This window comes from Cynocephalus volans, chromosome 2 (assembly GCF_027409185.1).
Source record: "Cynocephalus volans isolate mCynVol1 chromosome 2, mCynVol1.pri, whole genome shotgun sequence".
Lineage (NCBI taxonomy): Eukaryota > Metazoa > Chordata > Mammalia > Dermoptera > Cynocephalidae > Cynocephalus > Cynocephalus volans.
In genome coordinates, this window is record NC_084461.1 from 108681661 (window position 1) to 108695478 (window position 13818).

Consider the following 13818-nt stretch of genomic DNA (forward strand, 5'->3'; position numbering starts at 1 on the left):
GTATTTATTTTTTTTTATACAATAAGGACAAAATTTATAAAAGTATTATAATATTTATATGAATCAACACTGCTGTACAATGGTGGTGACACATCTGAGGCTGAAATTTTACTTGAAAGTTTTACTGCCATTCGTTGGTTGCTGTATGAAAAGAGGTTCAGGGTATTATGCTGGAAAATCACATGCCTATTTTGTGTTCAACAGCCAGTGTGACCAGGGCCAGTTACTTTTACAGTTAAAAAAAAAATCTGGCATTGTTCTGTTTCCTCACTGCAAAGGTAATACATTCTAATTGAAAAATATTGAAAATTCAGAAATCACGGGTTGTACTATTTCTTTTTATTCATTCTTTTTAATGTGCTTGTAAAGATATACATTAGTTTCTGTACTAAATTGTCTTTATATACTTATTGCTTCCAAAATTCTCCATAGTGTTCTACTTGCACTACAGATGCTGACCCATTGGAATTTTCTAGATTATTTTTGATTTGCCAGTGCCAAAGATTACTGTAATTCATTTGAATTATTTACATGTTAATGATATTAAATCTCTATTCTGGCTTGTCATTTACTCTTTCTTTGCCTATGGTAGATTTTTCAACATACAGAAGTTTAGAATATTTTATGCAATCAAATCTTTATAAAACCTTCTGATCTCTATATCCTCTTATGGTCAGAAAGACCTCCATATATTGGGATGATAATTTTTGTTTTTTGTAGCTTATATTTAACTCTTAAAATATTTGGAATTAATTTGGTCATAAGATGAGTTGCTAATAAACCTTTTCTCCCTCAAAGTAGTTAACTAGTTTTTCAGAGCCAGTTATTGAATAATAATTTTCTTATTTTATTTTTAATATACTCCAGATTTTTTCCATGTATTTGATAACTTTACTAGATTAAATAAGAGGATTATATTCTATAATAGTGAAAGTTTTAAAATTATATGGTGATTGGGAGCAGAATTTTGTATTCCTGCTTTTACATTGGATTTCTGGTGTTGAAATTTATTTAGTATGCATTTGACTATTGATTACGTTCTAAGTTGTATTCCAACAAAATAAAAATCTTTCCATGTTTGTCAGTTGACTATTAGTATCACTTTCTACTCTGAATCCAGGTGGAATGCTAAATATGCACATCATTGAATTGATTATGTTTAAATTTACTGTTTAAATTTTTTTCCAGAGTACAGTTTTACATTATACCTATAAAAATTAATTACTGTAGAATCTGACATTTTTTTCTTTCTTTTTCAAGGGAAAAATTTATACACAAATGAATATGTGGCAATTAAATTGGTAAGTTCATGTTTCTTATTTTTCCTTAATTGTGTCCTTGTTACTTCTTTAATTATTAAGTTATATTTTAATTATTTTTTGTTTTTATATCATTTATAACTTGGGGGTTTATTTGAAAAGGAAAAATGATATGCATAAATGATCTTTTGTTATTAAGCTTCTAACATTATCATGTTCTTCAAGTATGTGATAATGTGTAGGATGCTGGTGGTTTTCTATGCCATGAAAATTCAATGTTTACTTTGTCAGCATTATAGAATTGAATTTTTGAATTTTGGCACTATTTTTGATTCAGGGAAGCATTTTTAATTAAATTTTTTTCCATTGATATTTCATCTATCTATACATATATATATGTTATTATATATATGGCTATTGCTTGACTTTCACGGATTCAGAATGCTTGATGTGGGTGGGGGATAGCAGGCAAGCAAACTCCCATGGGACTATTCTGAAGAACTAAATGTGCCCAGTACAAAAGCTGTAAGGCAGAGATCTCTTTTGGAAGAATTGGGATCTAGGAATTATTTTTATGACATCCCTTTTTCTGGCACAGCTTTTCTGTCTTGTTTGTCATCCAGATTTCCCTGAGGCTTAGCATGGCTTGGTTTTCTCAGTTTGCCTGCCTTTGTCAACCGTATCTCTGCCAATATAACCTCTGTTATTAGGGTAATGTGAAGTTAATAAATAAAAAAGAAGCTATTAGAGGAAGTGGCAAGTGAGAGGAAATAGAAGAACTTTTGAGATGAAATTGAAAAACTCTACTACTTAATTTTAAGTATCTTTGTGAGTATAGACCAAATTTCACTGGAACAAATGCTGTTCATTTTCACAGGAAATAAAGATACACTAGGATTGTGGTGCAGTCAGGAGAGACTGGCTGGCTGACATCTGGCTTTGGATTGGCATATACATAGATGAGTTCACCATGGTTTTAAGGTCTAGTCTTTGGCTTTAGGTCATCTCACCAAGATTGTCACTGTTTTTAGAGGTGGATTCACAGTAATCAATCACAGTAACCAATTCACACAATCAGTCAAGCTCTCAGAGATGTGAATATTTAACAGAGTTAATTTCTAACTTATATTAAGGCATTTTACTATTACAGGTCTAGAATGCCCAAATCAGTATAAATTAAGTTTTCTTTCTATAGGCTGATCTACATAGAAAGTCAGGTTAAAATTACAGGATCCCCTGTGACCATGAAATCAGGACAAGGGGAGCTAGTGTATGTAAAGCACAGTAGGGAAGCTCAGGATGCAGGGACTGGACAGTCTTTGGATGGGCATTGCTGACTTTTATGTCTTTGGAATTCTTCCTTTTTCCATAGTCTTGGCCAGTGGTCTTAAACCTAGACATTGTATAGCATTGGGAGCAGGGGTGATGTGGAAGGATAGAAATGTGGCGATGCTCATATTCTGTGTCATTGAGGCAGCAGCCTGTTGTAAGCAGCTCCACTGATAGGAACCTGTCCTGCGTGGAATGATACTTATCTGGAATGTTAAGGCAAATAAAGCATTATGTCAAAGCAGGAGCCACTGCTGTAGACTGACCTTGCCTCGTCTGTTTCAGTCATTAAGTGGTGACTCTTAGGTCCTATTATTTTCAGATTTGGAGCTTGTTTACTCTGTCAATACTATTGATGCCTTAGTAAACATTTATTATGTTATCTTTCAGCCTTCTTATATGTACATACACATATCACATTTTTCAGTTTATCCTTATGCCATATCACTATCCCCTTAATTATTTTTCTCCTTTTTTTTTTTGAGCATTCTTCCTCTGCTCTGATTTGTCCTTTTCAAAAGCACAATGATCAGCACTCCATATAACAATTATGGTTATTTGGTGTTTTGGCAGGAAACTGGAAATACTTTTATGTCTGTGTCTCTAGTATTTTGAAGTTCAAGTGTGGTATATAGTCATGTTCTCCTTGAATTCATCCGAAAATATAAGGACAGAAACATTTTTACATACATTTTTGGACCATAATTTGTTACTTAGTTCACTATTTCCTTATATATTTTTTGTTTGTATCTATTGAATCTGTTTGCAACATATAACATAGTATTGTTCAGAACTTGCCATAAAAGTAATCACTTGAAAATGTTGTGTTTATATACATTAAGTGCTCTCTGATTTTTGTACTTTGGTGCAAGTAAAGGCATTATTCGATAACGTAGTGTTCAGAGAGCAGATTTTAGTGACTACTTTCAACTCTGTTATCTCTTATAAAGATTTTTATGTTTATCTAATGTTACCCTGGTTCAGATTAATAGTTTGTTTCAGGATGATTTGTTAATTTGATCTCAGTCACCACCCTCATATCTTGTTGTTTGTACTTATGTAATAACTGGTTGTCCGTGAATAATGAAAATGTCATCCTGTGGTAAGGTGACTTTTGTTATATGGTGCTATAATAAAATTTTACTGCTAGTAAAGTACTGGAATCAAGTTGAAATGACTCAACTAAGTGAAATTTGGGTCTCTGTTTTTACCTGTGGGGTATTAATGATTGGATAAGTTATATATTTATTTTTTATTTTTATTTTTTTGTGACCGGTAAGGGGATAGTAACCCTTGGCTTGGTGTCGTCCGCACCGCGCTCAGCCAGTGAGCGCACTGGCCATCCCTATATAGGATCCGAACCCGCGGCCTCGGCACTCCCAGTGCCGCACTCTCCCGAGTGAGCCATGGGGTTGGCCCAAGTTATATATTTAATTTTACTTGTGATTGGATAAGTGGGCATCTTGTGATTGGATAAATTGGGCATCTTAAGGTTATGTACTTTTAGATAGTTAACTGAAGAATTATAGGTAATATAGCACTATGTGTAATGCATTGTTTTAAGTACTTTATATATACTATGAGAAAAATAAGGGTTTAACCCTATTTTATAGATGACGGAACTAAAAAGTACAGAAGGGTTATCTAACTTGCTGAAAGTCACACAGCTAGTTAAGTAGTGGATTCATGATTCAAACCCAGTACAATTTAGTTTTCATTATCTGTGCTCTTAACTACTGTATTAGCCTGCCTCTCAAGTTCTAAGCTGATTGTTTCCTCTTAGAATGATCTTTATAAGTTTTCCAGTGGGATTTTGATAGTTACTTACCTGAAGTCTTTGTTTTTGGTCATAGCTTCATTGTGATGTATCTTGGTATGAATTTCTTTTTGGATATCCTGTTTGGGATTCATATTCCTCTTGAATCTGTGGATGTTATCTTTGTCAGTTCTTGACTATTTATAACAATTATTCTTCAGTGATTGCCTCTGCTCACTTTTCTTTCTCTTCTCCTCCTGAGACTATTATCAAATGTATATTAGACCTTCTCACTGTATTGTTCAGGTTTCTAATCCTTTCTTCTATATTTTCCATTTTATCTTCCTTTATTATGCATTCTGTATAATTTTTTTTTTTTTGCCTCATTTATTTTTATTTTTTAAATTTTCTTTTGTCGATATACATTGTGGCTGATTATTGCTCCCCATCACCAAAACCTCCCTCCCTCCGGCCTCCCCCCCCAACAATGTCCTTTCTGTTTGCTTGTTGTATCAACTTCAAGTAATTGTGGTTGTTATATCTTCTCCCCCCCCCCCCCGGTTTGTATTTTGTGTGTATGTGTGTGTGTGTGTGTGTGTGTGTGTGTGTGTGTGAATTTATATATTAATTTTTAGCTCCCACCAATAAGTGAGAACATGTGGTATTTCTCTTTCTGTGCCTGACTTGTTTCACTTAATATAATCCTCTCAAGGTCCATCCATGTTGTTGCAAATGGCAGTATTTCATTCGTTTTTATAGCTGAGTAGTATTCCATTGTGTAGATGTACCACATTTTCCGTATCCACTCATCTGATGATGGACATTTGGGCTGGTTCCAACTCTTGGCTATTGTAAAGAGTGCTGCGATGAACATTGGGGAACAGGTATACCTTCGACTTGATGATTTCCATTCCTCTGGGTATATTCCCAACAGTGGGATAGCTGGGTTGTATGGCAGATCTATCTGCAATTGTTTGAGGAACCTCCATACCATTTTCCATAGAGGCTGCACCATTTTGCAGTCCCACCAACAATGTATGAGAGTTCCTTTTTCTCCGCAACCTCGCCAGCATTTATCGTTCATAGTCTTTTGGATTTTAGCCATCCTAACTGGGGTTAGATGGTATCTCAGTGTGGTTTTGATTTGCATTTGCCGGATGCTGAGTGATGTTGAGCATTTTTTCATATGTCTGTTGGCCATTTGTATATCTTCCTTACAGAAATGCCTACTTAGCTCCTTTGCCCATTTTTTAATTGGGTTGCTTGTTTTTTTCTTGTAAAGTTCTTTGAGTTCCTCATATATTCTGGATATTAATCCTTTGTCAGATGTATATTTTGCAAATATTTTCTCCCACTCTGTTGGTTGTCTTTTAACTCTGTTAATTGTTTCTTTTGCTGTGCAGAAGCTTTTTAGTTTGATATAATCCCATTTGTTTATTTTTCCTTTGGTTGCTCGTGCTTTTGGGGTCGTATTCATGAAGTATGTGCCAAGTCCTATTTCCTGAAGTGTTTCTCCTATGTTTTCTTTAAGAAGTTTTATTGTTTCAGGGTGTATATTTAAATCCTTAATCCATTTTGAGTTGTTTTTAGTATATGGTGTGAGGTATGGTTCTAGTTTCATTCTCCTGCATATGGATATCCAGTTATCCCAGCACCATTTGCTGAAGAGACAGTCCCTTCCCCAGTGAATAGGCTTGGTGCCTTTGTCAAAGATCAGATGGAAGTAAGTGTGTGGGTTGATTTCTGGGTTCTCTATTCTATTCCATTGGTCAGTGTGTCTGTTTTTATGCCAGTACCATACTGTTTTGATTATTATAGCTTTGTAGTATAGCTTAAAGTCAGGTAGTGTTATGCCTCCAGCTTTATTTTTTTTGCTCAGCATTGCTTTGGCTATGCGTGGTCTTTTATTGTTCCATATAAATGTCTGGATAGTTTTTTCCATTTCTGAGAAAAATGTCTTTGGAATTTTGATGCGGATTGCGTTGAATTTGTATATCACTTTGGGTAGTATGGACATTTTCACTATATTGATTCTTCCAATCCAAGAGCATGGGATATCTTTCCATCTTCTCGTATCCTCTCTAATTTCTCTCAGCAGTGGTTTGTAGTTCTCATTATAGAGATTTTTCACATCCTTGGTTAACTCAATTCCTAAGTATTTTATTTTTTTGGTGGCTATTGTAAATGGGCAGGCTTTCTTGATTTCTCGTTCTGCATGTTCACTATTGGAGAAAAGAAATGCTACTGATTTTTGTGTGTTGATTTTGTATCCTGCTGCTGTGCTGAAATCAGTTATCAATTCCAGCAGTTTTTTTGTAGAGGTTTTAGGCTGTTCGATATATAGGATCATGTCATCTGCAAACAGGGACAGTTTGACTTCATCTTTTCCAATCTGGATGCCCTTTATTTCCTTCTCTTCTCTGATTGCTCTGGCTAGTACTTCCAACACTATGTTGAATAGGAGTGGTGAGAGTGGGCATCCTTGTCTAGTTCCTGTTCTTAAAGGAAAAGCTTTCAGCTTTTTCCCATTCAGGATGATAATGGCAGTGGGTTTATCATATATGGCTTTAATTATGTTGAGAATACTTTCCCTCTATACCTAACTTATAGAGGGTCTTTGTCATGAATGAGTGCTGAACTTTAGCAAATGCTTTTTCAGCATCTATAGAGATGATCATATGGTCCTTGTGTTTGAGTTTATTAATATGGTGTATCACATTTATTGATTTGAGTATGTTAAACCAACCTTGCATCCCTGGGATGAATCCCACTTGATCGTGATGAATAATTTTTCGTATGTGTTGCTGTATTCTGTTTGCTAGTATTTTAGTGAGGATTTTTGCATCTATATTCATCAAGGATATCGGCCTGTACTTTTCTTTTTTGGTTATATCTTTATCTGGTTTTGGTATCAGGATGCTGTTTGCTTCATAGAATGAGTTTGGGAGATTTGCGTCCGTTTCAATCTTTTGGAATAGTGTGTAAAGAATCGGTGTCAATTCCTCTTTGAATGTTTGGTAAAATTCTGCTGTGAATCCATCTGGTCCTGGGCTTTTCTTTGTTGGGAGCCTTCTGATAACAGCTTCAATCTCCTTTATTATTATTGGTCTGTTCAAATTTTCTATGTCTTCATGGTTCAGTTTTGGGAGTTTGTGTGTGTCCAGAAATTTATCCATTTCCTCCAGATTTTCAAATTTGTTGGCGTATAGTTGTTTATAGTAGTTTCAAATGATTCCTTGTATTTCAGATGAATCAGTTGTAATATCGCCTTTTTCATTTCTAATTTTTGTTATTTGAGTCTTCTCTCTCCTTTTTTTTGTTAGCCATGCTAATGGTTTGTCAATTTTATTTATCTTTTCAAAAAACCAACTTTTTGATTCGTTGATCTTTTGAATTGTTTTTTGGTTTTCAATTTCATTCAGTTCTGCTCTGATCTTAATGATTTCTTTCCCTCTGCTAACTTTAGGTTTGGATTGTTCTTGTTTTTCTAGTTCTTTAAGGTGAAGTGTTAGGTTGTTCACTTGCCATCTTTCTATTCTTCTGAAGTGAGCATTTAATGCAATAAATTTCCCCCTTAATACTGCTTTTGCAGTATCCCACAGGTTTTGGTATGATGTATCATTGTTTTCATTCGTTTCAATAAATTTTTTGATTTCCTGCTTGATTTCTTCTTGGACCCATATGTCATTAAGTAGAATGCTGTTTAATTTCCATGTGTTTGTATAGTTTCCAGAGTTTCATTTTTTATTAATTTCTAGTTTTAATCCATTGTGGTCTGAGAAAATACATGGGATAATTCCAATTTTTTTGATTTTATTGAGACTTGATTTGTGACCTAATATGTGATCTATCCTGGAGAATGATCCATGTGCTGATGAGAAGAATGAATATTCTGAGGTTGTTGGATGGAATGTTCTGTAGATATCTGCCAATTCCAATTGGTCTAGAGTCTTGTTTAGATCTTGTGTTTCTCTACTGATTCTTTGCCTAGATGATCTGTCTAATATTGACAGTGGAGTGTTCAGGTCCCCTGCTATTATGGTATTAGTGTCTATTTCCTTCTTTTGGTCTAATAGAGTTTGTTTTATAAGTCTGCCTGCTCCAACATTGGGTGCGTACATATTTATGATTGTTATGTCTTCTTGATGGATCATTCCTTTTATCATTAAGTAGTGACCCTTATTGTCTCTTTTTATTGTTTTTAGTTTAAAGTCTATTTTGTCAGATATAAGAATAGCTACTCCAGCTTGTTTTTCTTTTCTGTTTGCATGGTAAATCTTTTTCCATCCTTTCACTCTTAGTCTATGTGAATGTTTATGGGTGAGGTGGGTCTCTCGTAGGCAGCATATAGTTGGGTCCTCCTTTTTGATCCAGTCAGCCAGTCTGTGTCTTTTGATTGGAGAATTTAAGCCTTTTACATTAAGAGTGGTTATTGAAAGGTGTTGATTTATTCCTAGCATTTTATTGGTTGTTTGGTTGTCTTAGGTGTCTTTTGTTCCTTGCTTTCTGATTTATTGTTTGGTTTCTGTGTTTGTTGGTTCCTTAGGTTGTAGATAGTGTTTTTGTTTGTTTGTTTTCTCTTCATGAATGCCATTTTTATTATACTAGTGGGTTTTGATTTTTCTTGGGTTTTTATGGCAGTGGTAGTTATTTTTCAGGAACCAAACCCAGTACTCCCTTGAGGATTTCTTGTAAGGGTGGTCGTGTGGTAGTGAACTCCCGCAGTTTTTGTTTGTCTGAGAAATATACTATTTGCCCTTCATTTCGGAAGGATAGCCTTGCAGGGTAGATTATTCTTGGCTGGCAAACTTTGTCTTTTAGTATTTTGAATATATCATCCCATTCCTTTCTAGCTTTTAGGGTTTGTGATGAAAAGTCTGATGTTAGCCTGATTGGGGCTCCCTTATAGGTGATTTGACGCTTCTCTCTTGCAGCTTTTAAGATTCTCTCTTTGTCTCTGAGTTTTGCCAATTTGACTATAACATGTCTTGGAGAAGGCCTTTTTGGGTTGAATACATTTGGAGATCGTTGAGCTTCCTGGATCTGAAGGTCTGTGATTTTTCCTATACCTGGGAAGTTTTCTGCCACTATTTTGTTGAATATGTTTTCAATGGAATCTCCATTTTCCTCCCCTTCTGGAATACCCATAACTTGGATATTTGAGCGTTTAAGGTTGTCTGATATCTCTCTCAGCTTTTCTTCAATGTCTTTGATTCTTTTTTCTTTCTTTTTGTCTGCTTGTGTTATTTCAAGCTGCCCATCTTCAAGTTTAGAGGTTCTCTCTTCAACTTCGACAAGCCTGCTGGTTAAGCTCTCCGTTTTGTGTTCTCTTTCGCTGAATAACTTCTTCAGTTCAGCAAGTTCTGCTACATTTTTTTTCAGGACATTGATTTCCTTGTACATTTCCTCTTTCAGATCCTGTATACTTTTCCTCATTTCATCATGATGTCTAGCTGAGTTTTCTTGTATCTCATTCAGTTTCCTTAGAATTATCACTTGAAATTCCTTGTCAGTCATTTCAAGGGCTTCTTGTTCTATAGGATCTAGATTTTGAGATTTATTAACTTTTGGTGTTGTACTTTCTTGACTTTTTGTATTTCTGGTATCTTTTTTTTGATGTTTATTCATAGTGGCCGGGGGTTTCACAGTCCACCGGTTTGAGACTAATGATTAACTAAGATGTTGCTGTGGTTGCCAATTTGGTATGGCTACCTCCGTGACTGCTCAGTTGGCCTCTAGTGCCTTGTGTGTGTGGTTGCCTCTGGTCTTGGGCCTCTCCAGGGAGCCACCTTCTGGTCAGCTTGTACTCTGCTCTGCTGGTGGATCACGTACCACAGGGTGTGTGATCTCTGTTGAGCTTTCACTTCCTGTGCAGGACTTCTCCCTGTTCCGTGTGCTCTGGCCCAGGCTGTTGGATCGTGCAGTGGCGACCCCACAGGGTGTGTGGTTTCTGTCGAGTCTCCGCTCCTCTGGCCTCACATCTCCCCACTCTGTGCGCACTGTGCTGGGCGGGGAGGTGTCTTCTGCAACCCTCGTCTATCAGCTGGGCCTTTAAGACCCGTCTCTGCACCGCCTCGCCCAGGAAATCTACCATGTTTCTGCTAGGCCCAGACGACCGGTCGCTCGGGGTGCCTTTGTAGCACTGTGTAGATCTTTCTCGGGACTTGTTCACCTTTGTATCCCCCTGGCATGGATCGAGTCTAGCGCCCGCCTTCAGCCAGTTCTCCAGCAGGTTCAAGCGGACTTGGGAACTCTCCTACCACACTATTCCCAATCAGAAATTGGTTAGGTGTTTTTCCGAACTGGTGGCCGCAGAGATGGTATCTGCCTCCCAGTAACAGGAAGTTTACTGGGGGCCAGAATCCAGGGTGTGGTGGAGTGACAGTCGGCCCCGCCTGTACTTCCTTGCCTTCCCGACACTGGTCCAGGGACGCCCCATGCCACCAGCCCCGCCAGAGATCCGCGGAAGGAGTGGGAGGGTAGGCTGGCCTGCGGGCCCCGGGAAGCCCTGCGCCGGGCCAAGCAAGTGGGAAGGCTCAATGAGGGGCCGAGCCGAGCCGGGCCGGGGCTGCCAGCACCTGGGAAAATGGAGGCAGCCCCAGGGCGGTGAGTGACCTGGTGATGCAGGCGGAAGCCGGGTGGGCGTCAGCCCCCCGAGCAGGGCTGGGCCAGGGGTCACTCACAGGGCTGTGCCAGGTCGGGCGCTCACTCTCTGCCTCTGGTTTGTCGCCTTCCCTGTTCTTGGCCGTTGCCACCTCGGGCTGATCATTCGGTCCAGCAGCGCGGATCCGGCGCTCCCAGGAATCTTCTTTAATGCCGGCCTGAAACTTCGAATCCTGAATAGGGCAGCTGGACGCCTTCAGCGCGGCCCCAGCCTCTGGGATCCTGTCTGCATCCACAGCAGCCCTGGCGCCGTGTTCCCTGTTTAGAGACTCGCTTTTGCAGCTAAGAAACATTACTTTTCCTGCTCCGCACTTCAAAGCTGTTGCCTGTAAATGAGGCAGCCTCTCCTGCCAAGGGCAAAGTGGTGGTGAGCCCCCACGACCGGCCAGCAGCAGCGGTCCTCCCTTAAGAGATGGCGAGAGGAAGGTCCACAAATTTCCCGGCTGCCTGTGGCCCAGTGGCCGCCTTTTCCACCTCAGCTACTCCGCGCCAACCGCCGCAGCCACCGCCATCTTGAAACCTTCCCCGTGGGAAAGTATCCTGCATAATTTTTCTATCAACCTTCCTTTTCCCAAATTTTCTCTTGTGTTGAGTTAACCTACTGGCAAACTGAGTTTTTACTTTAGTTATTGTATTATTTTTTTTTATTTTCTAAAGTTCTATTGGTTCTTCTTGAGATTTTATTACCTTGTTATCCTTTCCTTTTGATTCTTGTTTAAATTTCCTATGTTACATTGTTATAGTTCTCTGTTTCCTGTAGATATTTTCACATTTAATATTATTTCTAATATCTAAAATCTATGTTGGTCTATTCACATTTTCTTAGTGCGTTTATATGTGACTGTGCATATGAATCTCAAAAACATTATGTTGAGTGATAAAAGCCAGACACTCACATATAAAGCATGTACTGTATAATGTCATTTAGGTGAAATCCAACAATAGGCAAAACTAATCCAAAGGTGATAAAAGTGAAAAAGTGATTACCTCAAAAGGAGGGATGATAGAAATGTTCCATCGATTGTGTGGTGTGTGGTTGTAGGGGTATATGTAAGAACTGTGTGATTTTATTATATGTAAGGTATACCTGAATTAAAAAAAAATTAAAAGGTCATTATGGCTACTATCAAAATGTTTGTATCACTACACTATCTTTGTTCTGGTTTTTTTTTTTTTTTTTTTTTTTTTTGGTGGCTGGCCAGTACAGGGATCAAACCCTGGACTCTGGCATTATCAGGACTGTGCTCTAACCAGTTGGGCTAACTAGCCAGCCCTATCTTTGTTCTTCTTTACTTTTCTATGTTTTCACTTTAACCTAGAACCTTTACATCAGAAATATACAGTTCAGAGGTGAATTCCTAGGAAGAAGAGAAATAGTGTAAGGGCCACCATTTCCCTAGTCCTGAATGTTTAGAACATATTTTTCTTCAGGGTCAAAGAGATTTCCCTAATGTTTGAACAAATAGCTACTTAACATTATTTACATTTATAGCATCAGTTTATTTTACATTGAACATAAAGTTGATTTTTATATGGATCTAAATAAGAGAGACAAAGATGCCTAGTAGAATATTACATTATATAAGAAAGAGTTGATACCAAAACTTATAACATTTGGAACTGGGGCGTAGTGATCTTTTAATAACTTAAATGTTGACATTTTTTTGTTGTTTGTTTTTTAATTAGGAGCCCATGAAGTCCAGAGCACCACAGTTACATTTGGAATACAGATTCTACAAGCAGTTAGGATCTGGCGGTAAAGTTTTAAATTAATTTTTAAATTTAGAGTAAAATGGATTGTCATGACAATAACTCTTTAATTTCAAGGAATAATATTTTAAATTTGGTTAAGAAGAGTTACTTCTTAAGGTTGCGCTTACTAGATATTTTCTTACAATAGTCTTAATGATCCCTTTTTATTTTAAATATGACAGATTGGAGCTTTTTATGTTGGTGCTAATATGAGTAGAAAACATTGTGAAAAAAATTAATTTGAGAATATAAGATGCATATAGCTGTCATATTCTTGCCTTTTTGGGAATATTAGAGCTGTTGTCATGACTTATGATATTGTGGCAGTCTGAGAAACGTCCCCATAAAAGATATCCACATTATAATCTCTAGAACCTATAAATGTTACTTATGGGAAAGAACTTGTAGGCATGATTAAGTTAAGAATTTTGAGATGGAGAGGCTCTTCTGGGTTATCCAGGTGGGTACTAAGTGCAATCACAAGTATCTTAGAAGAGAGAGGCTGAGGGACATTTTACATCCTCAGAAAAGGGTAAGACAATGTGGCCATGGAGCACAGTTTGGAGCGATGCAGCCGTAAGCCATAAGCTGAATGCTTGCAGCTGTCAGATCCTGGTAGAGGTTTCTATGATTCTCCCCTAGAGTCTCTAAAGGGAATGTGACCATGCGAATGCCTTGCTTTGGCCTAGTGAAATTGATTTCAGACTTCTGGCTTCTAGAACTGTGAAAAAGTAAATTTTTGTTATTTTAAACTACAAATTTATAGTAATTTGTTACACTAGGCCTAGGCAAAATGGCCATATTTTTATATTAACTATAAATCTAAGTGAAAATGGATATTTTGTGCCATAGGAAAAATCATTGAAAAAGTTTTTCTGTTGTATATAGTGTTTTCTTTGTGTTAAAGCTTCTCAGAGCTCTACTTTTCTGTATATTACTATTCTACTGTTGTAATAATTTTACTGTACAGTTTCTTATATAATACAGGTAGGGATATTTTGTTTCTCCAGATTTAATAAAATAGAATTTCTTCATGTATCTTTTTGTAAGCATGTTTAG

General features: G+C 37.3%; 1 protein-coding gene across 6 annotated transcripts in view; it reads left to right on the plus strand.

The window, feature by feature from the left end:
- CSNK1G3 (casein kinase 1 gamma 3) overlaps nt 1-13818 on the plus strand; it is a 104638-nt gene that overhangs the window by 35133 nt on the left and 55687 nt on the right. For all 6 annotated transcript variants that reach the window (XM_063085314.1, XM_063085316.1, XM_063085317.1 and 3 more), the window contains exons 3-4: nt 1261-1301; nt 12694-12763. In XM_063085314.1, coding sequence (XP_062941384.1) covers nt 1261-1301; nt 12694-12763 — 111 coding nt within the window. The remainder of the gene's footprint in view (nt 1-1260; nt 1302-12693; nt 12764-13818) is intronic.